Source organism: Cololabis saira, chromosome 5, assembly GCF_033807715.1.
Source record: "Cololabis saira isolate AMF1-May2022 chromosome 5, fColSai1.1, whole genome shotgun sequence".
NCBI classification, from domain to species: domain Eukaryota; kingdom Metazoa; phylum Chordata; class Actinopteri; order Beloniformes; family Belonidae; genus Cololabis; species Cololabis saira.
In genome coordinates, this window is record NC_084591.1 from 26,790,047 (window position 1) to 26,815,137 (window position 25,091).

At 42.9% G+C, this 25,091-nt stretch overlaps 1 protein-coding gene across 1 annotated transcript; it reads left to right on the forward strand.

The window, feature by feature from the left end:
* The first annotated feature begins 310 nt into the window (after positions 1 to 310).
* On the forward strand, positions 311 to 23,798 carry LOC133444512 (uncharacterized). Its single transcript, XM_061722352.1, has 5 exons — positions 311 to 349; positions 3,362 to 3,455; positions 6,761 to 8,515; positions 13,626 to 14,558; positions 21,380 to 23,798. Exons 1-5 carry the CDS (start codon positions 311 to 313, stop codon positions 21,613 to 21,615), a joined length of 3,057 nt encoding a protein of 1,018 aa, XP_061578336.1. The 3' UTR covers positions 21,616 to 23,798.
* Positions 23,799 to 25,091: the final 1,293 nt, after the last annotated feature.

Below are 25,091 nucleotides of genomic sequence, written 5' to 3' on the forward strand. Positions count from 1 at the left end.
TGCCATAGCTTAATGAGCTACTGTAAGTGGCATTACCAGAGTCCTGCTGTGATTTTGTGATGACTCGTTTAATGACTTTTGCTTTAGTGCCTTCAAGTGCTTTTGCAGCTCAGAGTGGATCCAGTTTCTCCTCCATTCCTTCCACATTTGCAAATATTGGGTGATGCGAAAGACAAATGTCAAAAACAAGCTTTCTCTGCCCACAGCTTGGAGGTCTGTCGAGTTAAACGATAAAGTGAGAAGACGAGGCGATCTCGCATCTCTTTCGTCAGGGGAAGTTGTTCTCATCGAGGAGGCAAAACATGCCAGTATGTCGCAGATTAAGGAGGCGCCGTTCTTTGAGATCTGCGTGAGTTTGTGTTGGAGCTGGCTGCTGTCACGCAGGGCCCAACCATCTGATGCAGCCTACACCATGTGGATAGGCTTCTCTTGTGCAAGGCATCCCCTACACACCTCACACTGTTAACTCACCCTGTCATACGCCAAAGCTTTGTTTGTGTCCAGAAAGAACAGGTGGTCTGTGCAAACAAGAGCAACTGTTTACACATTAGTGATTTAAAATACATTCTATATGCACGTGCCATGTGCGCCTGAAAGGGAGAGAAGGAGAGAGAGAGGGAGAGCGCGAGAGGGGGAGACAATGTATGAGAGTGGGAGTCTTTGCGCATGCTTGATGACAAACAGTTAAATGCGTATTTACCTCTCTTATTTATGTGTGAAGGCTATTGAGAACAACAGAGGAAGGCTATTAATGCAAAGTTTACATATAAAACACACACTTACTTATACTGTTACGTGAATATGATACCGCATGTTTCCTCTATATCACCCACGGGTGCCATCTCCATGTCTTTGCCTCGTACATTAACAGGATTTGTGAGGTTTTGCAATTTAAAAAAGATGCAAAAAGAAAAAAACAGGGTGTATTGACATGTAAGAGCACGGTTTTTCCACCGGCTCATGGGTACAAGCACAGCTGGTGGCCTCTTAGCAAACCTGCTGTTTTCACTCTGACTTGCAGATGATATGCCCTGTAGCTTTAAGTATGTTGCCACAGGAACTTCTTCTCCCCTCACCCTGCGTTTAAGGCCACTAATCTGCATTACTGCCGGAGACAAAAACAAAATGAATCGAAAGCCTTCTTTCCCCGAACATATGAAAAGGCTGACACCCAAAGAACTTCACATCACTGCTGCGCCACATGCATGCCAGATTTATTTTTACAGGGTACAAGCCAGATTTTTGATAGTTGTAAAAAGGAGTGGCATAGATTTACGGCGCCCACAACAAATGTGTATGTATTCCTTTATGAGTTCTTTAGCTATTACTCACTAGGAGCTAGTTTGTCAGTGCTGTGTGTGCTCTTTCTGTGTGCTCTGTACTCCCGCAGTAATGAATGGTGCTGGTTAGACTATTCTGTCTCCGTCAGGCTTTTGGGGGGCCTACGGAGTAGTTCCTATAGGGTTTCATTAATCTGACTGTCAGAAAGTATAAGGGGGCTATCTTTTGTGCGGGTCATGGTGGGCAGTTGTGTTACCGCTGCCCTCTTCCTTGAACAGGCTCTCTGTCCCCTGACAGTGTGTCCCACAGGTTGATTGGCTGCCTGCTCCGGTGGGTGGGTGTGTGGCTTGCAGTGAGATGCTAGTGGAGCGAGGGTGTGACATCAGGCTTTTACTGTGTGCACATAAACCTGCCCTGTAATAGTTAATTAGGCAGAATCCTTTTGCTGCCTGGAATGTCATGGCATCTCAGGAATTTTTGAATGTTTTCATAACTTTCAACCCAGTTTCACAAGTGAATGTTTAATATGTACATTGATCAACGTGTGGTGGTCTCACAATTTATGGACATAAAAGAGATGGCAGCACATCTGTGAGTTTATCGTGCAGGATTGTGTACATGTGATGACATCACAGTTCACAGCAATCTGTGAAACTTAAAACTTGTAAGTTGTGTATACTTTCTAAACTTAACCTTTGGTCTGTAATAGGGCTGGGCGATATGGACCAAAAGTCATATCTCGATATTTTCTAGCTAAATGGCGATACTCGATATATATCTCGATATTTTTTCTGTGCCTTAATTGGGGTTTCCCCCAAAGCATTATAGCATAGCATCTCTGTTAGCTTAATTTTTTTCTGAGGCAAACCCTTAAAAAAACAGTCAGTTTTAATACAAAGCCTCGTGCCAAATGTCACACAGGTTCCTTTATTAACAGAGATCTGCACAATATCAAAATGTATAAAACAAATGAAATAAAAATAAACTGCCTGTATATATAGAATAAAAATGCTTCTTGAATAAAATAAAACAAATATCTCTTTCCTGCATAACAATTAAATTAAAATACACTGTGCAATTAATACAATGTAGACAGTAACAGGCAGACTTTTCCACTGAGGTTGACAGTTGTGAAAATAACAAAACATTTGTGCAAATCTCAAATAAAACATTCAAGTCAATTAGTTACAAAATAAGTTATATCAAAATCATTAAAAAAAAAAAAAAAATAAATAAATTTTAAATCGATATAAACGATATTGTCTCGTACCATATCGTGTTTGAAAATATATCGATACATATTAAAATCTCGATATATCGCCCAGCCCTAGTCTGTAATATGCTAAACATATCCATGTGTATTAATCACTGGGTGAGTTTAACTCCTAACACTCCACTAACTCTTGTATGCAAGAGCAAAGTAGGAAAGTGATACGTTTTCACTTTCGTATATGTCTGAAAGGCTAAAATGAGCTTTTTCTGGCTTTGCTGAAGCAAAGTTTCCATCTATCTGCACTGAAATTCATTTATTGATGATAACACCTGAAGCTGTTATTTGTATATCAATTAGAATTATGGATTAAGACATACTGTGGAATTGAGGCGTGACTGAGGGAAATTCTGCCTCAAATAGGTGTCAATCCTGTGAAAGTCAGTGAAGCACTGCTCTTCCCCACCCCTCCATCCATCATCTACCTGCCTCAGCAAGCCCACTTTAATCTGAACAAAGCAGGTGGCTCTGTGAGAGTTGTGTTCTTTGATTTCTCTTGTGTGACCAACTCCAAGAAACACAGGTGGATGCCTCTAGAGCAGCCTGGATTATCGACGACCTCACAAACAGACCGCAGTTTGTGTGACTGAAGGCTGGTCAGCAGCAGACAAGTGTTATAGCGGCGTGTACCGTTTCTCCCGACTCTTATTTAAAGTATGAGATGTACAGAGTTCTGTCATCTCCTGAAATACTCAGAAAACTGCTTTTGTGTAGTGTGTCAGTGTTGGACAGGAGGCTGAGTGCAGAGAGTTAGCAGCCTGCTTTGGGACATGATGTGGGAACAATCGTCTTCGCTTGAATGTTAATCAGACAGCGGAGAGGAGTGGATTTTCGGAAGAGCACGAACAAGATGAACAGGTGGAGAGCGACAGATACCTCGTTGTTTACCTGGACCCCAGACTGGGTTGGAGTTGCAACACTGAAACTGTCTATAAGAAGGCGCAGAGCCGATTCTACTGCTAAAGGAAGCTCAGATCTTTCAGATTTTGCAGCAAGATGTTATATATCTTTTACGAGCCTGTGGTGGAGAGCAGACTTTTATCTGCAATCATCTGTTGAAACAGGAGCGTCAAAGTCAGTGACTCAAAGATACCGAACAAATGAACAAAGGGTTTATCTCTGATATGAGGACGGTTTCTAGCTCCTACAACTGATTGTGCAAAGAAGAATGTTGCACAAGTTGCAAAAACTAATAAAAACAACACTTTTGATCAGAAGATCACTCCTGCCAATAGTAAAACCTTTCACAATAATTCTATACAACTTTATAATAATGAGTGATTGCAACAGTGCAATTTAGCTTTTGGAGATGAACAAAGTGTCATTGCACAGAATTATGTCAAAATCACCAGTTTAAAACATGGTTATTGTTATAAATCTTGAACAAACACCAGCCAGTGAAAACATCTTGAGATATCAAATGTATACACCATGAAATTAGTCATGTATGGTACTTTAACATATTTAGCTGCATGTTTGTATTTACGATGGGACATTGTACTTTTTTTAGCCTTAACTTAGGAAACAGGAAATAGTTTTGACGGAGGCAGAATCACATCAGTGGATCCATCAAACACTATAGAGGTTATAAACATACCACACATCTGTCTGCTGTCTGTCTTCTCCAGATGTTTGAGAAAGTTAGAAAACTCAAGCACACATATACTTTCATGTTGTCCATTTCAGTGTCGCCTCTTTGTGCATTTACAAAACTGTCCACCCATCCCCACTGACAATATGCTACCCAGTAACAATGTTTCCATTCTCTCGTTGGTCGACTCCTACATGTAATTGCCTGACAAAAGTGGAAGAAACGCAACGCAACCAAAATCATCCTCAATACACAATACACAGCTCCCATGGCTGCTTTAACTGTCTTTGCATGTGTTACATTTTGGTTTCTCTGTTATTGCCTGTGCTAAATCACACCTGCTCCTTTTTCGTCTATGTGCGGCCGCACCCAAGAACTGCTACTGTGTCACAATGCTTCACAACAATCAAACTCTCTTTCAATCTGCACCAAGAGAGCCTAATCCTCTCTGACAGAGAAAACACCTTGCGGCCCAACTCCCATCTACACCTATTCCAACAAAACCTGCTCCCCCTCAAGCACGCACACACACACACACACACGCACACACACACACACACACACACACACACACACACACACACACACACACACACACACACACACACACACACACACACACACACACACACACACACACACACACACACATACGCAAGTGATGAGGGGGTTATGCCTCCTTTCTATGCTTCGTTAATCAGAGGAATCCTAATTTACCAAATATGAACTGGATCTAGTATATGCTAATATCCTTTGCTTACTTTCTCCCTGTCAGATGTGATTAGGTCAGCCCCATATCCTTACATTGATCTGAGCTCCGAGCAGACACGCTGCTCAAACCAGCCGTGGCTGCAGCCAGCTTCTTATCTGCGTGGTTTTATGTGTAACATTTTCACAACTGACTGAGGTTGCTATGCAGCAGCAGGTGGCCCAGACTCATGATTAAACATTTTTATTTACGAAGCCTTCCGTCGCATTAAATCTACTGTCTTGATTCGGGAAAAGTTTATAGTTTCTTGGAGGACTGGGGCAGTTACTTCATTTAATTAACAGGAAGTGTTGGCAGGGACACGACACCAGGTTTTGGAGTCATTAGACTGTCACGGTACCTTTTGTTTCTAATAAGTAGTGCATACAGTTTGAATTGCTCTCTTATAATTTGCTAAATTCAGTCTTTGTGGTGGCTCGATGTGACAGCCAGATAAGAAAGAGCACTGGCACTGCTCAATAAAAGAAACACACCGTGGTCAAAGTAATTTAAGAAAAACGCTGCAGATGCAAAGCCATTTCAAGCAGGGTCCGATCAATCATTATTGACTCGGCGCAGATTCCAAATTGGATACACTGTACAATATTACACATTCAAGGCCACAGTACAGTAATGACATTAATAGAGGCAAATGCAATAATAGCCGTAATGACCGTAATCCTTAGAAGAGAGTGGGAAGTGGGAGGAGGGTGAACGCCGCCTCTTGTTTTCTGATGTGGCTTGTCTGAGGTGGAACACCAGGTTTCCAAACAAGAAGTGGGTCTGCATCTTGTAACACAATCTGCAGACGTTTCTTTCTGCCCTCTATCAGGTACGACAGAAGAATCGTCCACGACTGATTTCTGTTCTGCTCTGAGTAGCTCACGTGGAACACGTCTCACGGCCTGCTCACTTTTTATCTATGTGGTTTTGTGTACATCATTTTCGTGACTGACTGAGGTTGCAGTCCAGGATGATGTAAGCCTGTGTTAATTCGGGGTGGACAGTGCAGCCTTTGTTCTGTGCCCTTTGGTGCTGCACTAGAGCTGTGCGGGGCTCGCCTATGTGACCTCTACCATTGTAGCACACTGAGAATTTGAAGCCTGTTTTGTTGCTGCAGTTGGATTATACAAATGGCGAGGCTCTCTCCATTTGGATACCCTTCCTTTTTTGTGCAGTTTGGATTTTTGTGTCCATCATTAAGTTGTTTATTTTTTGTTTGTACTCTTGTGACATAATTATTCTGTTACAGGTTTTATTTAACTATGCAGAAGTCCTGCTGAAAAAAGGTTAACTATTTACTTTAATATTTCATATTTTATGCAAATATTTCAAAGACTTGAAGTAAAAAAGAAGGGCAAGTAAAAGCAGATAGCCTTTGATGTTTGTGCAGTCTTCAAATTGCGCTGTTACAAAATGAGATCAAGACAAGATTCTCACCCTTGCTTTTACTAAAGACGAGATATTTGTTGAGGAAGCCTTTGTGGTTAGACATAATCAGCATTTTTACAGTCTCCAACAATAATCTAAAACCACAGGTATACTTAACACAGGATGAACAGAGTCAAAACATACTTTGCTCTATTTCCTGACCTATTTGTGGTGCATCACTGGCATTACAAAGCAGTTGCAGAAGTAGAGATTTACACATTTCATTGACAGCACATAACTCCACTGACACTAATTGTGCCTATTCTTGTGATTCTGTTCCTGCTGGAATTAAAATAACTGAATAATATATCGATATTTATGCAGTATGTTGCGGCAGAAGGCCTTAATGTTGCTTTTACTCTCTCCATAGGTCTGAGCAGCAACAAACAGAGGCTTCATCTGAGCAACATGAATCCACATCCTGTTTCAACTGAATAAGTGCAAACTCTGACTCCATTTCACAGTAGAGCTTTGGACTTTCAGAGAGATCCCCCTGACCACCATACTGTAACACTAGCCAGTCCCTGGGAGGGCAGCTTCATTACCCTGTCCACCCACCCAATTAGGAGCCAGATGGCGCTTCTGGCCAATCAAATCATGGATGCAAGAATTCTCAGTAGTATGAATGGAAGAGTGGAGCTTTCTCAGTTTCTGAGAGTCACCAATCAAAGCATGATCTCCCAATCAAACTCTACCCAGGAGGACAATCGAAAGAACAGGAAGTATCCCTGCCCTTTGTGTGGGAAGCGTTTCCGCTTCAACAGCATCCTCTCCCTGCACATGCGCACCCACACGGGTGAGAAGCCTTTCAAGTGCCCGTACTGCGACCACAGGGCCGCACAAAAGGGCAACCTGAAGATACACCTCCGTACGCACAAACAAGGAATCCTGGGTAAAGGCCGGGGAAGGATCAGGGAGGAGAGCAGGCTGCTTCATGAGCTCGAGGAAAGGGCCATTCTTAGAGACAGGCAGATGCGAGCAGGTCATGCTGGCAAACAGCAGCTGCAGGCGTCCAACATGAACCAGCCTCCGAAGCCTTTCGTGAGTACCGTCTCAGCAGAGCCCACATTTCCCAGCAATTCTGGTGCAGCAGATCTACAACCACATGCATCCACCTCTCCCAAGACTAGTACCATCCCAGATGAGTCCATCCAAGCCCAAACCGCCGGTTTCCGCTGCTCATTCTGTAAGGGGAAGTTCAGGAAGCAGCAGGAGCTGGAGCGCCACATCAGGATCCTACACAAACCCTATAAATGCACTTTGTGTGAGTTTGCTGCTTCGCATGAGGAGGAGCTGATCGGCCATGTTGAAATGGCACACATAACGGCAGATTCTGGCCCAGGACAGAAGCCCGCAACGGGGTCTGGCGATAAGGGGAAGCCTGCTGGGGAATTTCCCTGCGAGGTGTGTGGCCAGACTTTCAGCCAGGCCTGGTTTCTGAAGGGCCACATGAGGAAACACAAGGACTCTTTCGAGCACTGCTGTCAGATCTGTGGCCGTCGCTTCAAGGAGCCTTGGTTTCTCAAGAACCATATGAAAGTTCATCTCAATAAGCTGGCTGCTAAAAGTAACATCCCTCAGCGCGACTCTTCTGTGGACATGAGTGGCCTAACGCAGGACCATCAGCGCAACCTCTACTCCCAATACATCTCTCGCATCCACAACAGGTTCCTTCCACCTGACAGAGCAGATTTGCCAGATTATAACCACATGATGGCCACAGCAGGCACCGATATGAAGGTCAGAGAGATGATAGGGAGGATGATTTCTTCTGGTCCAGGCCCTCTCTCAGATGCAGAAAGCTCTTTATTGGGCTTAAACCATCTCCCTCCTCCACTGAGCTCCACTGGTATGGAGTATCTGCAGAAAATCGTCTCCAACAGAGATGCTCTCAACAACAGCAGCACCTACGCAGGTTGGCAGATCATCACCCCTAGCCTGGCTCTTGAGCAACACATGTTCAGTCCTAAAGAGCAGCAGCACCAGCAGTGCCCCTCCTACCTGCCTGAGAGATGTCTCTCTGTGGACGATGGGAACCTGCACCTCGCTGACCCCGACGCCAAGGCCGTGAGTGGACCGGAGAGCCCGGGCAGCGTGAGCCACCATGGGTCAACAGAGATGATCAAAGAAGCAGAGAACGCCCACTCTGCCGGTGTCCTTGACCATCGACCACAATCTCCCTCTCCAGCTGCAGGTAAGCCACAAAAGAAATGCAACATTTTCTGAAAATCCACACTTAACAAGGAGCACAGCTCAGTTTTTTTGTTGTTGTTGTTGTTGTTTTTTTGCAGCTCAGAAGTGAAGCGTTTCAAAGTCCAATTTCCCAAATTATAATCCCGCTGTGACGTCATCCTCTAATCCCTTATTAGGTTTATTTTTGTTGACGGCAGGAACAAGAAGTCAAGCGGTCTCAGCATATTTCATATCGCAATATAAAATTACGTTTAAGGTAGTTTTCTTTTTATTCCCAGTTTCATGCCAGTCTTTTTTTATCCAATTAGACAGGAAGCACGGGGTCAAGAACACACCACAGATACTGTCAACAGCAAGGACTTTGTCTTCCTTTTAAAGATAATGGCATCATGTGGAATTGTGGGAATAATTAGTACCCTCTATTTTATATCTGTCACATCCCCACCCCTTGCCTACGGGGGCACAAGATGTTAATGCATGCCATCTGGTGTTTTTAATGATTTGATATACACCACCCAGTGATTTTTATGATTTGATCTACCACCTGGTATTTTTATTGATAGTGTTCTTTTCCACCAGGTGATTAGAACGATTCGGCTCAATGGAAAGATGCCTTTCTTGTCATGGCATCCTGCTAACATGTTATCATGAGCCTAAATTACTGCTACTGTGACAGTGTTGTTAAGAGCAGATGAATCCAAACTTAGTTTGATTTCTTCATTGCGTATGCTTATGCTTTTTGTTTTTTGTTTTGCTTTTTTTTCTTCTTCCAGTGTTGAAGTAGTGCGGTTCTCCTGGGATTTGATCCAATATCCTCTTAAATGATGTCCGTATAGCTGAGATAAATGGATCAGGTCTAATCCAATTGGAGGTTTTGTTTCCATATTGTGCATGGATACTGGTATCTGCATATTTACATGTAAATGCTTGCAGTTTATGCCCAAATCCCTCTCTGGTTGCTCTTTAAGGAACATATTCAAGCTCTGTTGTTTGCACTTTCCCTCCTCTCCACTATCTCTACGACCATACGGTGTCACTTCCAGAAACATTTATGATAGTTGGCTAGCTGAGGATTTGAGTGCGCACAGTTCTGGGATGGCACATTCAGTATCAGACTCTAATTTCAGTCAATATTAAGCATGGAAACTAATTCATTGTAAAGGTCAGGCGTCATTGCTTTAGTCAATGATGGATCCAGCAGGCTCTCTCTCCCCCTCTCCTCTCTCTGTTCTTAGTCCTGTGTAATGGTAGACTCACTCTGGGGGCTTAGCACCGCATTGTTTAGCTCTGACAATATATCCCAGAGACCTCTGCAGCTGCTCCCTGTGCTCACAATGACAGATTAATTAACACAATCACACGCTGCTGGCCCTGGCTCAACGCACAGGTCTGCTGCGGGACAGATAGGTAAATCCTACACATATGGAGAGCACGCACCACTTGATGAGGGTTTAATAGCAGGGATAAGTTTTTTCAGTGGTGGGGGGTTGTAACTGATCAAGTCTGTCTGTCTTGATAGTTGGACATGGAGGAAAAGAGAGAGAGGGAGAGAGTGTTTTCTAATTCAGGAGAGCGGAGATGCTGAGGACGAATTACCACTGCCAGATGTTCAGCTTGAGGAACATTGATTAGTCCAGAATTACTGGCTGCATTATTCATAGTCAGCCTATGGTGGTCATGAAGTTATTGATGTTCGCAATATGGATAGCAAATATAGTACAGTCATGGCTGTCAGAGCGAGAGAGCCCTTTTATGCTTGATACATTCAGATACGCTGCCAGATTTAGATTTGTAACTACAAATGTCCAGCATCTCAAAACTTGAAACCCCACTTCAGTTTTAATAGGAGCCATGTTACAAATTACTTTTCTCAAAATCCAATCTGGACATATTTCAAAAATTTTACTTCAGCTTTAATTATAATGTGGATTAAGAATAACGGCTCGTCTTATAATGGTAAACTCATAAAGGATACATGCTGCAAGCCTCTGACCTACATTGGACCAGTTAGCTCTCAGATCTGCATAAAAAAACATGCCTAACATTTATAAAATGCGTTGACAGTTATTAATTAGTCCTATTCAGCACTGTTAACCTCAAGGTCAATGAGCAGATACCATGTAAGGATGCTGTCCCCCATATATTTTAGGTCCTTTATTTCCTGCTTTTGTGCTACTTTTACTGTAAGCATTTCAAATCAAAGCGCCTGAAGTGGTAAGCCTCTATATAACTGGGAATGCTAACATGAGCACTGTTTCACCCAGAAACACAGATAAAGCTAGTTTTTCTAAATGACAACCCACTTTTCATCTAGCTGTTCTAGTTCCATCACTCCTTTATTTGTGATTGCGAACATTAAAAGCATCTTTTAACTAAATGGGTCCTTATCGAGCTCAGTCTTGGCTTAAGAAAATCATCTCTCATTCAAAGATGTGTCAGTCTGACTGGTTTGTCTAAACTGATTACCTGTTGGCTTCTCTGTCTGCCTCTCACTTCTGTCTTTTAATCCTCTTTTTAATTATTATTGCAGATATGAGTCTCAAATTAAGCTCAAAATGCTTGTTTTCCTAGCATGCAGATAAAAAGATTTACCCAGGGAGTTCTGAACACCTGCCTTGAAATATTGTTCCGCCGTCTCCTGAATGCCATTTGGCTTAATTGACTTGGAAACGTCCCAAATGCGTCATTGACTATGTGGTCTAATTAATATTAATAATATATGCTATTATAAACATCAAAGAACATCTGGTGCCCCTGTTTTTCTCACCAGTCTTGTGTGCGACTCTCACTCTGTTTCATCTTAAACCAAACCAGCCACCATGTATCTCTGCTTTGCATTTCAGGTGCTTGATTACACGTATAGAGAGAAAGAGCAAAAGCCCCCCACTGTATATAGAGTTTGATATCCACAATATAACCGCCAGATGCCCATGTAAGCAAATAATATGTGAAAGCATGATTGCATTGACGGGGATATATGGCTATAAATCTTAAAGCCCATTTCCATATGAAATGAATCACTTGTCCAAGCCCAGCTGCATGCTATTTCCACAGACACAGCTCACTTGAGGCATTTATTTTATTTTTATTTATTTATTTATTTATTTATTTATACATTCAACTTTCTTTTTTTTTCTTTCCTCCACCGTGCACATCCAGAAAGAGCAGATAACTCATGCGGATAACTCATACGCATCACTTCATTAGATGCTCTGTGTTAGGTGAGAGAGGCTGAGGTTTGTAATGATGCAGTAATTGGAGTTTTGGTTGATAAATCTAAGCTCTAAAATTACTCCCCTCACATAATGTGAGCCTCGGCACTGTAAGTAAATCTTAAACTGATTAAGTTAGCATGAACCAGGCAATCACAAAGATGGCACTCATCCAAAGGAAGAGAGAAAAGGCAGAGTCTTTGGGTCTTTGTGTTGTTTTTTACCGCTCTCATGTACGTCGGCAAATGGGTTTAGGAAGGTCCACGCTGAAAGATGAGGTCAGATATATGTGTTTTTCTGCATTTGGAGCTGCCCGGTAATGTCATCGTAATTTAAGCCACAGAATAATTGAAATATATAGCGTGTCTGAAAGACTTCCATTAAGCTGTTTGGGTTTTTTTTTTTTTTTAGTCTGTTACTGGAGACAAGGGTGTGGCACCATGGAAATCTCTTTCCCGCTCTTGCACACCCATGCACGTTCTCACGCACTATTAATGTACACAGACACTAAATTAAGCGTACTTTGCACAACGCAGGCGCACACAAGCCTATATGGTGCAAATACGGGGGACTGAATTTAGTTCAAGGGCAGGATTTTTCCATTTCACCTGCAACTTTTCAGTCTCATTAGGTAGAGCTCAATTTAATTAATACGTGGGTGTTATTTTACGGTTTTGTAAACTGTACTAATAATAATAATAAAACGGAAAAACAGCCCGCCTTTTACTACCATTCAGCTCAGAATGACAGTTTTCCTATTAAAGTTGGAAACAAAGTAAAGCTCCTACCACAGATCACTAGATTTAGATTTACCCCGGAGAATTACCTCAGGGTCAGATCTTGAGGTGTATGAAATTGATATTTCTGTGGTGGGGATGAATCACTGCTGTAACTCAGGTATTAGTCCATTAAAGAAGAACAATAAGGCATCAATATGCATAGAATTAAATTAATGGTGGTGGGTTTATCTCCCTATCCCAGACGCATCCCTAAAAGACACAGTATAATGTATGACCTGACCTTCAAATGCCAGGAGAGTGTTGGGCAATAAACTGCCAATATTTGTGGCTTAATGGCGTCGCATGACTTTTACTGTAATTGGAATGGCAGCGAAACAGCTGGGCTGTTTAAAGACAGTGCAAGGCAGAGGTCTCAGACAATCACTAACTCAAAATGGTCACAGAGAGTGTGTTTAACCCTGCAGGATGTTTCTGTGATCGCTCTAAGGATGAAAGTGTAGGTAAACACAGGGAAGAAGACATTTAAATTGCTTTTGATTAAAAGTTATGGCGTGCAAGATCAAATCTTGTATCCAGATGGATATTATTCACTGGCTAAAAGGAGAAAAATTACCCTTTGTCATTCTCCACAATAACACACTTTGTACTTTTTGAATTATGTTCCCAACATGCCATTTTTCAAGTATGAAGCAAAAATAAACCAAGCTACAGTAGATGGCGTGGTTAATCAGAACTGCTCACGTGTTGGACTTCGTTATTTTTGACTGGAAAACCCACTTACTGGCTTTGATGGAATGAGGCTCTTGTCTGCAACATCTGCCTTGTTCTAGATGCTTAACAATTTCACTGTTTATTATTTCTGGAAGAATCTTGTTTGGTGTTAACATCTTTGGGTGTATTTATTGCACATGGTGGTGGCGTCCATACTGTAAGATGATGGATCACTGGAGCTGAAAGCTGATTACAAGCTTGATTTACTGCAGGGCAGCACTTAAATCATTCAACTCAGCCTGGTGTGAGATTGCAACATTTTTCATGTTTAGACAACTGGTCCTGGAGCATACAGAGCAGAATACTCAGAATGTCTCACATATGCATAGCTTCTTAATCTGATTTGGATTCTATCATGTTTTCTGCTGTTATTGTCTGTTATTGTTAGGTGAGAAAGTCTACAGGTGTCCAGTCTCCAGTGACTACACCCCTGCGCAGACAGCCTTGCTTGGCTTCCATTTGGATCGCTATCACTTCAACCACTGGCAGAAAAACCGAGATGTTTCTTCTCCGTTGCAGCCCAGCAGCAGCAGCAGGAGCTCCAGCCCCAATGTCAAGCTCAGACCCAGATCCAGGGAAGGGTGGAGCCCAGCTCCAGGTCAGTTCCTCAGTCCGGAGGGCCACAGTGAGAAAGCCCAACTTGCCAACAAGCCATCTGACCTTACTGACAAAGATGCAGGTGTAGACAGTGCGTCGCCTGGTCAAACCAGGAAGTCGCAGTACGAGCCTCTGGATTTGTCCGTCAGGCCGGAGTCTGCCCCCTCTCATCCAGCCGTGTCTCCTGCTGCATTGGTGCAGATGTCTGGCCTTTTTTGTAATGGGCTCTCGTCCTCGATTACCCGCCGGCTACAAAGTTACTCAAATGCACCAACTGAACTCAGTATGAAACCCGCATATCAGTGTGACCTTTCAGTGCAGGGATCAAAAGAAGAGATGAACTCACAGAACGCAGGCTCTATAGGTCACGATAATGAAGGTGAATTTGAGAAATCTGAGCAAGGGAGGGAGGATGAAAACGATGACGCTGCCATGTGGAAGATGCTGAAAAATGATGCCCTTGAGTCAAAGGAGCAGGGACAGGCCAGTGCTGATCTTGAGGGTCTTGGTGAAAGGAGACAAAACAAGCTCGGACAGTGGGGAAGAGCTGCGGCTGAATCTCCCATCTCCTCTCTGGAGAGCTTGACCCCAGGACAGGGAGATCCACTCCAGCACCAGGGTGCCCTGCTCTCCTTCCTCAGATCCCAGGGGAACCTGAACAGCACTCCCGCTAGTGCACACAGTCTGAACGGCGGGGGAAGCATAGAGAACGATGTTGCATCAGGTGAGGATAAGCTTCTATATTATATACAATGAATGCAGCTGTCACTGTTATCAAGCTGTAGCTGCTGGTGTCTCCGGGTTTTGAAGGTATATGTTGCCACCTAGTGGACAAACACTGGCAGATCAACTTCTTGTTATCGAGAGACGGATGGTTTACTCCAAACCCTCACAAGTGAAGCGGTTTACCAGTGTGCACTGGTTTTTTACGCTGGTAAACATTATCCAATGACACTTTCAGCCACTAGGACTCTGTCACAGGCATCCTAAAAAAGTTTCTGGCAGTATCTGAGCCTTCATCACCTAACAGCGGGAGTGAGAAGAGCACATGTGAGTATGTGTGAATCATGCCAATTATGAACAGCACACTTCCCTTATACTTATAGCACTTGGGTTTTTTATGTATTTTTTTCTTCTTCCCAGATCTTATCTCTGATCTCTCAAATAAGGGCTAAATAAGACACAGGTGTGTGGTGCTGATTACCTCTACACTTTAAAGGATGATATAATCTCCTTGTGTGATAGGTTACAAATCGTCAAGCCGATGGAGCCCACTGATGGAGAGGCTTAAGATCTTGTGCTGGTGTGATATGCTTGCTGAGTGCAGATTTAATAATGCTGTCTCTCAGGAGAGGGAATCCAACAGCTGGGGTCTTTGATATGCATGTATTATGAGTGCAACATGATACACCTTCCCTCTGATCCCCTTCTTATTCAGAAACTCAATATGTTCATGTGAAAGACAGGAAAGTGCCTGTCAACTCCATTAGGGATTAACATCTGTTCCCTTTCTTTATGATTCTAACGGCAAGATGTAATTTTCTATTTGATTGTACAGATGGTTATTATAATATGCCAAAAAAACAAGCCTCCTATTTTGCCTACTGTCATAATCACCCTACTGTTCATGTTTCTGCCTTTGATTTTGTCTTATACGATGCCAAATGGATAAAAAAAAATGTGACAGCATTTAGAAGTTTGCAAATCTGGGATTGCGTGTGAAGAATCATGTTCTAATTCTTCCTTCGGAAAGCTGAGAACAGCTGGAATCGTGAAACCACATGATTTTTTTCCCACATACTGCAGATTTTATTTCAACTTTCGCATCTGTTTTTCATCAATCGGATCATTGCAATCGTCATTTGACGCATACTCTCCTTTTTGTTCACTGCAGATTCATCCCATATACAGTATTTTCCGTCCCTTAGGAATCAGATTGCCAAAGATGCAATAAGCACCTGTCAGTCACGCCGGACGCTGAAATGCTTAGCTGACATTGAAAGTCCGTTGAGCGTCCTCTAAAACTGAAACTAAGCAGGTGGCCCAGCAGTCTGTCCTGTCTACCGTGATGACCAGGTGGCTTTGTCACGGAGCTGTCTACTGTTGCCCCTGTCTTTTCCATACTGTATGGCACGTCGAGTGGCATGGTGACATATTGCTGGGCAGTTTGGACATGGAGTGATGTGTTTGTGATGACAGTTCAGGTCGGCTCCGATGTGCCAGCAGTGGTAATTGGCCAGATGGTGACCTCTGGTTGAACCTGTCTGCATGCTCATTAGTCTCACGCAGCCCTCCCTTGTGTCTTCAACGCCGTCTTCAAGGTTGCACTGTTCAGATTTCACCACAAGATGGCGACATTTACCACTTTAAGAGTTAAGACGCTGCATAGCCGCGAAGTATTTATCATCTATGCATAAATATTTCATAGGCACAATTGGGACAGTTTTTTTGTTTTTGTTTTGTTTTTTGAATAATAGTGTCTTGTTATGCAGTGGATGCCCTGAGGTTTGTAGGAAGACAGAACCAGTTAAACAAATCAGCAGTGTCTTCAGTCAGTGGCATCAGATCATGCTTCTCAGACGCATGAGAACAAGTGAATATGAGAAGATCGATAAAGAAAGGATTAAGAATGAAAGAACACGGTGGACAGGGGGAAAGAAAAGGCCCTGAAATGAAAGGTTGAAAGGGGTGAGTCATTATCTCATTGTCTGACCTCTGTATACCCTCCGCAGAGAGGGTGACAGAGAGCGAGAGAAAAGGAAAGAGAAAAGGAGCGAGAAAGCTCACCATAGATGGAGATAGATGGAACGACAGGGAGGTGAAAGAGGAGCGGTTGTGCGGCTGTCTCCATGAGCAGATGTCGTTTGAGGGCAGCAAGAGGGCAGCGCGGCCTGCCTTTGTGCCGTGCTTCTCCCCATAGAGATAATGAAGGGTGGAGCGCTGGGAAGGATGTGCAGTCATCACTCACTGTCTGTGTGCCATCAGAGCTCAGGCCTGTGTCATCCGTCACCATTCAGCTCCTCTGGCCCCCATTGGCTCCACCACTGTCATCATGGTCATTATCTCAGCCTGTGACACACTCATCGCTCCCACGCACACACAAACACAACATCATGTATGCAGGTGCAAACATATAAATGTGGACAACGTCACGCAAATATGCATGTAGGATGTCAGTTGAAACTTTTTGATGCATGTGCCAGTGTCAAAAACGGATGTGTTGTTCACCCTCAATGCTGGAAAAACATCTAAAATATGTCTAAATACTCTAAAATCAGTTAACAGTTGAACATCTAATACCAACTCTGTAGTCTACAGGTGTTAATGTTTGATGCCACTGATAAATGAGGTTTCAGCCCTATTAAATGCCAACTTTTCAACTTTTTTTCTTTTTTCTCACAGAGATCTGCCAACAGGTTAACTGACCTTTTACCAGAAGGGAATAAATTCACCAACCAACACATCTTATACTCTCTTGCTATCCAGTATCTCATAATCAGATATTTGTCTTGTCTGATAAAGTCCCTCCTCCACTCAGAAATGCTTACATCATTTGCTGTCCTGAATGTTTTCCACAGAGTGAGGTCGACTGATGACTTCATATGCTTTTGTCAGGGAATACTTCTCAACATACAAAAATAACAGAGACATGACCCGCGGTGAAGATTGTCTAACCAGGTGACATCATAAGAAAGACATTTTAAGTGGCAGACACAAATAGTCCAAAAAAAGTAGTTTTTGATGACAAAATCCAAGGTGAAATGCAATTGTAAGTGTCGTAAACATTCATTAGTTTACAGGAAAGTGACCCAGCTCTTCTGCACTTCACCCAAACGTGAACATACAGTTTTCTTAAAAAGTCAATTTAGGCAAGCTTAGTTTCAGTTTGGCTTCAAATGAAGTGATTGGAATAATGTGACCTACGTGATTTCACTACATTGTTACAAATTGTGGAGGTGATGCCTAAAAGTGGGAAAACGGATGGAGAAACATGGCTGAATCCTGCAGGTTTGAACTGTGATTGAAAGCTTTTAATTGATATCACTGCATATTTCTACCGTTAATTATTTTCACAGACAAACAAATGAACTTGACCAACTGCACAATATCCTCAGCGAAGACGTGAGTCTCAAGTTGAAATAGAGCAGAATTAACCTTTCATTCCGACATCAGATTACAGCCTGCGGTTGTAAATAGGCAGCTGAACATCATGCCAATTAAATTTGCACGTCTTACTCTCCTTTTATGGCTTGCATCCTTTCATGCGGCAAAGTCTTTACTGACTTATGCTGTGCGGATATGAACGGCAGCATAATCCTAACCTTAAACATCTATCTCATTTTAATGTTTTGTTAGGATTACCCAAGTAATCCCTTTAACAGCATTTAACTATGCTTAAATCCGCACATAACCCAAAATTCTGCAAGAGTGCATAGTTTAATGATCATATACAGCATGATTACGTGGAGTCAAAATCAGCACACATTCATCTGTTTTTCAGAATACAAAGATCTCCACTCTTTCTCTCAACACCACACGAGCACAGCCATCTTTCGTGCATTATATCCTTGTGTGTGTGCTCATCTGAATGGAAGTGACTGGTCAGAGGCTGTGGTTTGAGCAGCCTTCGAGTCGAGGATCATGTGGCGAAGAGATGGATGGCTCTGATCCCATTGCTGTCTCCTCTAATTGTAAAATATTAGTTACATTAGACTCTGGCCTGTGATTAATGGAACTTATTTGGAGGTTGCCCTCTCTCAGACCTCCCCTCTCCTCTGGTGGGAGGAAAGAAAGAACAGCAGACAATCAGGGGGGGGGGGGGGGCAGAAAGTGAGGCAATAGAGGCAGATATGGGGGGACAAGCAGGGCAACAAGCAACTAATGTAGACATAAGAGCTTTTGGCTTAATATTAACTGGCTTTATGAGAAGCTACAGAATTGCTCCCATTGTCTGAGTGCATTAACGGGATTTTAACAAGATTGATGAAAATCTGTTCAGTTTATCAAGTTACAACGGACGGTGTGACATTTGAGAAAGCGGGTTAAAATTAGTTCATGAAAAAAAGCAATACACAGTCTCAAATCTCCGTTGTTTTGGATATCCACCCAGTTTCCTCTTATTCTACCTCTCCCGATTAACAAGTGAAAAGTGAAATAGCTGATGCTGAGAGCGCAGTACAAACTGTTCTCTACCTAGATTTTGACACAGTTTTTGTTTCACTGTTGCTCCAAACCACTTCCATACACTCACAAACACACGAACAAACCCCTCTGTGTCATCCTGATGATATTCAAACGTGTCAGGCCTCGTACTCGCTTTGTGGGAATGTGTGTGTGTCCTTTATGGCCATCAGGTTATTATACACCAACAGATGGAGCATTACCTTTTATTGCTCGCACCTTCTGTGAGTTTTCCCACTTTCCCCCCCAAAAAACACCTTTTTATGCAGATTTGGGGAGCGGGCGTTCAGCTGCGTACAGCTGTCTCTGCTCTGATGAGGACCGTGATAGAGAGGAAGTGACGGGCAAGGTGAAAGGGCTGAGACAGCCCTCAGTTTTTGGGAAATGATGTCAAATGACATCAATACATAATGGTTTACTGTAACCATGAATCAGAGAAAAACACACTGATGTGTGAAGGGAAAGGAGGACGTCGTTCAGTGAGGCAGAATCTCAAAAATAGCACAGCAGTGAACAAGGACACATGGCTGTCTAGGTAGAGAGGTAAATGAGTCACCCAGCTGAGTTTTTGGTTTTTGATCTTTGCAACACCTCCAGGCTTTGGTGTCATACTGATTTTTATTGAGGTCAGATTATCTTCTGGAAGCTATTAACTACACGCTTTGTTGTTTCCACCTAAAGGGGTACATGGTGTGCTATGTTGAACACATTCACGTAATTTGTGGCGGAGCTATGTAGCGGCCACTAAAGAGGTGGACAGACAGGAAGCTTTGGCATTCGTTCCCGTCCAGCTGCAGACGTCTGTCATTCCTCGACTCAACACTTGTGTGCACATTTATTTATCCATGTGTGTGTGTGTGTGTGTGTGTGTGTGAGAGTGAGTGAGTGAGTGTGTGTTTGTGTCCAGAGTAGGAAATGTGCTATAATAAGCAAGAACTTGCTGGCCTTTTTACAGAATCCCGCCTGCTATTCAAGTGTCACGGCTTTTGTTTTGTGCTAAACTGAAAATGATGATGAAGATGCCAAGCTAGTCAACTTAACTCCACTTTTCTGTAACTAGTAGTGATGTTGAGTGAAAACCATTGAAACAGTTAAACTTTTCCTGATAGTTCAGAAAAAGAAAGAGCCTTTATACAGAGTTTATATGAATCCAGTTTACAGGTTCATGAATGCACAAATTAAAGCATGACCTTCGAGGCTATCGTGAGTCATGTGACGAGACCAAATGGTTATCATGGCTTGTGGTTTTAAACAAACTCATGTACCCAAATTCCACTGGCATGTATTCACTAAAGAGGAGGACATTTCACAAACTTTCCCACCAGCTACAAAGTTTCTTCATTTTGGCGTGTCAGATATTATTTTCTTGTTTCTCCTTTTAACTTTTAGATAGTTGACTAAAAAGAAAAACTATTTCTTACAAGATAGCTTTTGTCTTTGTCTCATTGTAACTCTCTTCGTTTTGTGCAGAAGTACTAATACATTTTTGTATCTTTTATTGAATTTTTTTTTTGAATTTTGGGGAAAAAACACCGCACTTTTTTTAGATTTCACACTCTTGCATCTCCTTTGAGTCTGAGAAGCTTAGTTTGAACCTGCTTCTCAAAGATCCTCCTTCTGTATTTTCAGTGATATTCAGTTAAGTGAGAGACGCAGTTGTAGGTTTACCAGACTAGCTACTGGCAGACATTGTGCCGATGTATGTGGTAATGTCAGTATGTAAAGAAAACTAACAAGTTGGGGGACTTTGTCATTGAAGAGAGTAGGGCCACGTCCATACGTGTGCGCTTTTGTTTAAAATATGAAACCTTTTTTTTTTACTGTTACACCAGGCTTTCACACTACTCCAGCAAGTCCAGCTTTTTTGACCCAACGGATACCCTGTTTCAGGTTGTAAATGCAAAAATTGTAGTATGTTGTAAATATGCACCTCCTGTTTTGCTCAAAGGGATCAGTATGTGGCCATGCCTCATTCGCCAAAGCTATATCACATGACCAGAAACGTTTTTAAAACGGTAAAATGAAAGTCAAGTAGTGTGGACACTCACCGTTGCATGTACTTAACGTTTTATCACATTGCAGAACTTTTACTTTTAACCTTTTACGCATACTGAAATCAGCTTAAGACCTTGAAGAAGATTTCTGAAAGAAATCCAAAAAAGCACAAGTTGTCCTTTTAGATGTTCAGATTCAACCAGTGAATAATCCAGAGCTAGTTCTTTGCTTTGATTTGTGTATAGTGGTCAACTGTGACAAACTCTGATGATTGTCATCTGAATGATAACCCGGCATTAGCCGGAGATGCTGAATAGAGTACGAATGTCAGTCTAGATATTTATCTTTGTTCCTTCTCGTTTGTTTCAGCTCGGAAGCCATTCCAATGTCGGTACTGTCCCTACAGTGCCTCCCAGAAGGGCAACCTGAAGACCCACGTCCTCTGCGTCCACCGCAAGCCCTTTGACAACAGCCTCTACCCTGACCGCCGTCTCCGACGCTCACACACGCCCCAGGTGCCCTCCAGATTGCCTTTGAGTGTCGCGGGAGACAACAGTGCATCTGGAAAAGACCAGAACGGCGTGACATCGCTGTGTGGGACTTGATGTTGTCATAGCAACTGCAGATACAGACAGTTCTGATTATTGCTTAAGCTTCACCTTGAGGGGGGTTAGGATGATTGAGATTGTTTAAAAAAGATGTTAACAGCCCACCTCGATGTACATTCCACTATTTACTTGAAGAGCCACAGTACGTATTTATCTGTAGCAAAAGACGCTGCCTAAAATAATAAAACCCATTGTGATGTGAAGTGTAGCAAAAAGTACATAGTGACATTTATTTTATCAAAAGTGTCCAAATGATTTGTGTTTACATGCAACCACGGGTCCAACACTTGTCTTATAGGGAGACTGTACCATGCCTGCTCAAAGCATTTGTTCTTTCATCCAGCAAATACCCAGTGTTGCATTTTTGTAAATATCGGCCTATTTTCCTTCCAGTTGAGAAGTCTTGTCTATCTGTCAGGATATGTTGCCAGATGTTCGGCCTTTAATCGCAGCAGATGTAATGAAGTAGAATGTTGCACATCGGAGCTTCCATTTGTTCTGAATTCCACTCCAGGGAAAAAGCCTCTCTCACATATAATTATTGCCCATTAACTCCTATGCTTCATGCCCTCGTGCCGGAGCAATGTTCAATTAAGGAGAACCAAGAAAAAGAAAAGAAAAAAAGAACAGCAGAGATTCATTGATAGTGCATTCAAATGGGTTTTTCTGCTTTTTCACATTTTTATTTATTTATTTCTATTTTTAATGGACCCACCCGTGTGTGTCCGTAGCCAATCTCCCCACCAGTGCTGTACAGGCCTGATCAACAAAGCTACTATGTGCTGCTTCTGCCATGTTCTGCAGCTTTAACATGATCTGAGCTCCCTCAGCTGCCTGTGCCAATAGCCTGCCTTCATACCCAGAGATCACCTAGGGCAGCTGTGTGCCGGCTCAGCCGGGGCCCTTGTAGCCACAGCGATGTGACTCTGACTGACAGTCTGCCTGACAACTCCATTCATGCACCACCTGCTAGCTGTCAATCACGGTGGCCATCCTGGGGCTATTGACGGAGCTGTCAGCTTGTGTGAGATGTGTCTGTCAAAGCCCACCCACTCTGCCACTCTGTCTCCCTGCCTGGGCCGCCTGACATTCGTTTACGTTCCCCTTTCCACCCTTCTTTCCTTTCCGTCTCCTTCTCTTTCTTCGTCTCTCAGTCTGTCTGTCTCGTGCCTGCTTCCCATCAGGGACACGACAGCCCCTTAATCCCCGATCCAATCACAGATTCTTTGGATACACATTTGTCATCCTCAAAGCCTCTGGTTTTTGTAATAGAGTTCTCCACAAACACTTCAGCAGGTGCCTCAGACCTGATATACATGTTGATTTTTTTTTAAGGCATCTCTTGTTTCTGTATGTACCCGGTCAGCTTTGTTGATGCAGTTTTTTTCGCTTAAGTTTCTCTCTGTGTCATCTTCTTCCTCTGCTCATTCACCCTTCATCCCTCCACCCGACAGGTGACAAGGTCTGAGCCTCCAGCCGACTGCCTAATCAGAGGCCTGTCATACCTGTCAATATCGTTTTAGAGTCATGTCAAATCAGATCAGGCCAAACCAGTCCATCATCCGAGTTGACCAAGGGCACAGAGTTTGGTAACAAAGTGAAAGAAGTTTCCTGGAAATTCTATAACTTGTGTCCGCCCAACATGCTCCGGATATGGATCATCCCTAAAGCCTCATCCTGTCAAACCTCCTAATTAAGCACGCTCTCCCTTAAAGCAAGGCCCTTTAATTAATGCCTGGGAAGTTTGTTAATTACTCTTAATGGTGATGAATGCTTCAGCTAACATCTCACTGTCACTGTCAATGTCATTCCCAGCCTTTTTGTTTGCGGTAAGGGCTTATCTCTCTGGAGAACAACCATGTTTTTTAACAGTAACCAGTGTCAAGGGCTCATTGTATTATTATCAGCTCATGTTAAAAGCCAGTTTGCATCTGACCAAGCCCCTGCATGTGTTTCACTCGCCTGTCAAAGCTAAGTGAAATGCCTGCAGGTGATGCCACTACTTGTATTTTATCCACCCAAGCTCTGGCTCACCTTGACCTTTTATGGAGAGTGACATCCTGTTTACCTGCAGTAAATCAATTCTAATTTTCTGACACCTATAAATAACCTTTCTCTGGAGAGAAAAAGCAGAAATGCCTTCTCGTAGACTGTTGACGTGAGTTTTATCAAAGGGCCTGAAATCCGAATGGTGTTTTATTTTCTTTTAATTATTATTTGTTAGGCTTAATGTTGATGATAAAGTAAACTTTCGAAACACACCAACTCTTAGTGTCTACTTTTTTTCCCCCCCAAAATGATTCCCCATATCTTCTCTTCTTGCTCATATCATTGTTATTATCCTTCTCATCATTTCTTCCACTCATTGCTTGTCTACAGATACTGTTTGAGGTCTCTCTCTCAGCTGCATTGGGAGAGGCAGGGGCATGTACAGCTAATCAGCTTGAATAAGTAAAGGAAACAGTTTGACAGGCCAGGTAATGAGAAGTAATGAATCACTAATCACAGACTCTTACAACCCTTGGAGCACAGATGAAAAATTAAAGGTAATTAGCTTGCACAGTTGTGAAAACAATATTTAAGACTGTTGGCATCACATGGCACAGACTTAACAGATTTTCTCTGTCGATAACATACATCAGCAGCATGCTGAAGTCCTAATATCAAGCTGTTATTGAAAAAGCTTTCTCGGTGTAATTTTAGTGACTGATCTGACTGCAGTCCACAAGTCTTGCTTTTTTCCCCCCTCTCTCTCGGGCAATCTTGCCAAAATGAAAGCATGAGAAATGCCTTATTTTATGTCCCCAGTAGGGTTTTTTTCCCCCCACTGAAGCAAAGAGGGAACATGCCGCAAACATGCTTTTGAGAGTTTGGTGTAAATCGGCACCGGAGAGACAGTAAAGTGTGAAATAATGTGTGGAGTAAATATCCTAGGTAATTCGGAGACATGTGGTCAGAGCTGCAAACCGTCTGCAGCCCTTTGTGGCTCGTGACTGTGACAGCAGAGTGAGGGGCGCTTTGACAGAACCCTTGCTTGACAACGCTGCGTGAGACTCAAAGTAGAGGATCCAGACATGGACTGTCAGTCAAAGCCGGCACATCTCCCAGCTGAGACGTGCCAGTTTAGTCACAGTTACAAAGGAACTAATAAGCGTTAAGTGGAGCAAGGCACACATATGGGCCTGGTAGAGCACCGTGTCCCGAGGCTGGGATTGAATGAATGCCAAAGAACATAAGCCCAAGATATAAAGAGAATTACAAGGGGACAAATAAAACATGGGGATTATGTCAGTGTGAGAAATGGAGGCGTTGTAATTCTGCATGTGTGCCGGCTCGCCTCTATTGTTTCAGCATCCGTGGCTTGTGGGCTGTAGCCCTGCAGTCCTGCACCTGTGCTGCGAGGATCCAGGAGCTTTAGAGATGGAGGAGAGGAGACTGTTACACACACGGAGAGAGAGAAAAGTGGGACAGGA

What these genes read in the sequence shown, in the direction of transcription:
- LOC133444512 (XM_061722352.1), top strand. Translation starts at nt 311, where the DNA reads ATGTCGCAGATTAAGGAGGCGCCGTTCTTTGAGATCTGC. An exon ending in ATCTCCCTCTCCAGCTGCAG is followed by an intron (nt 8,516 to 13,625) that starts GTAAGCCACAAA and finishes TGTTATTGTTAG; the next exon opens with GTGAGAAAGTCTACAGGTGT. An exon ending in AGAGAACGATGTTGCATCAG is followed by an intron (nt 14,559 to 21,379) that starts GTGAGGATAAGC and finishes CGTTTGTTTCAG; the next exon opens with CTCGGAAGCCATTCCAATGT.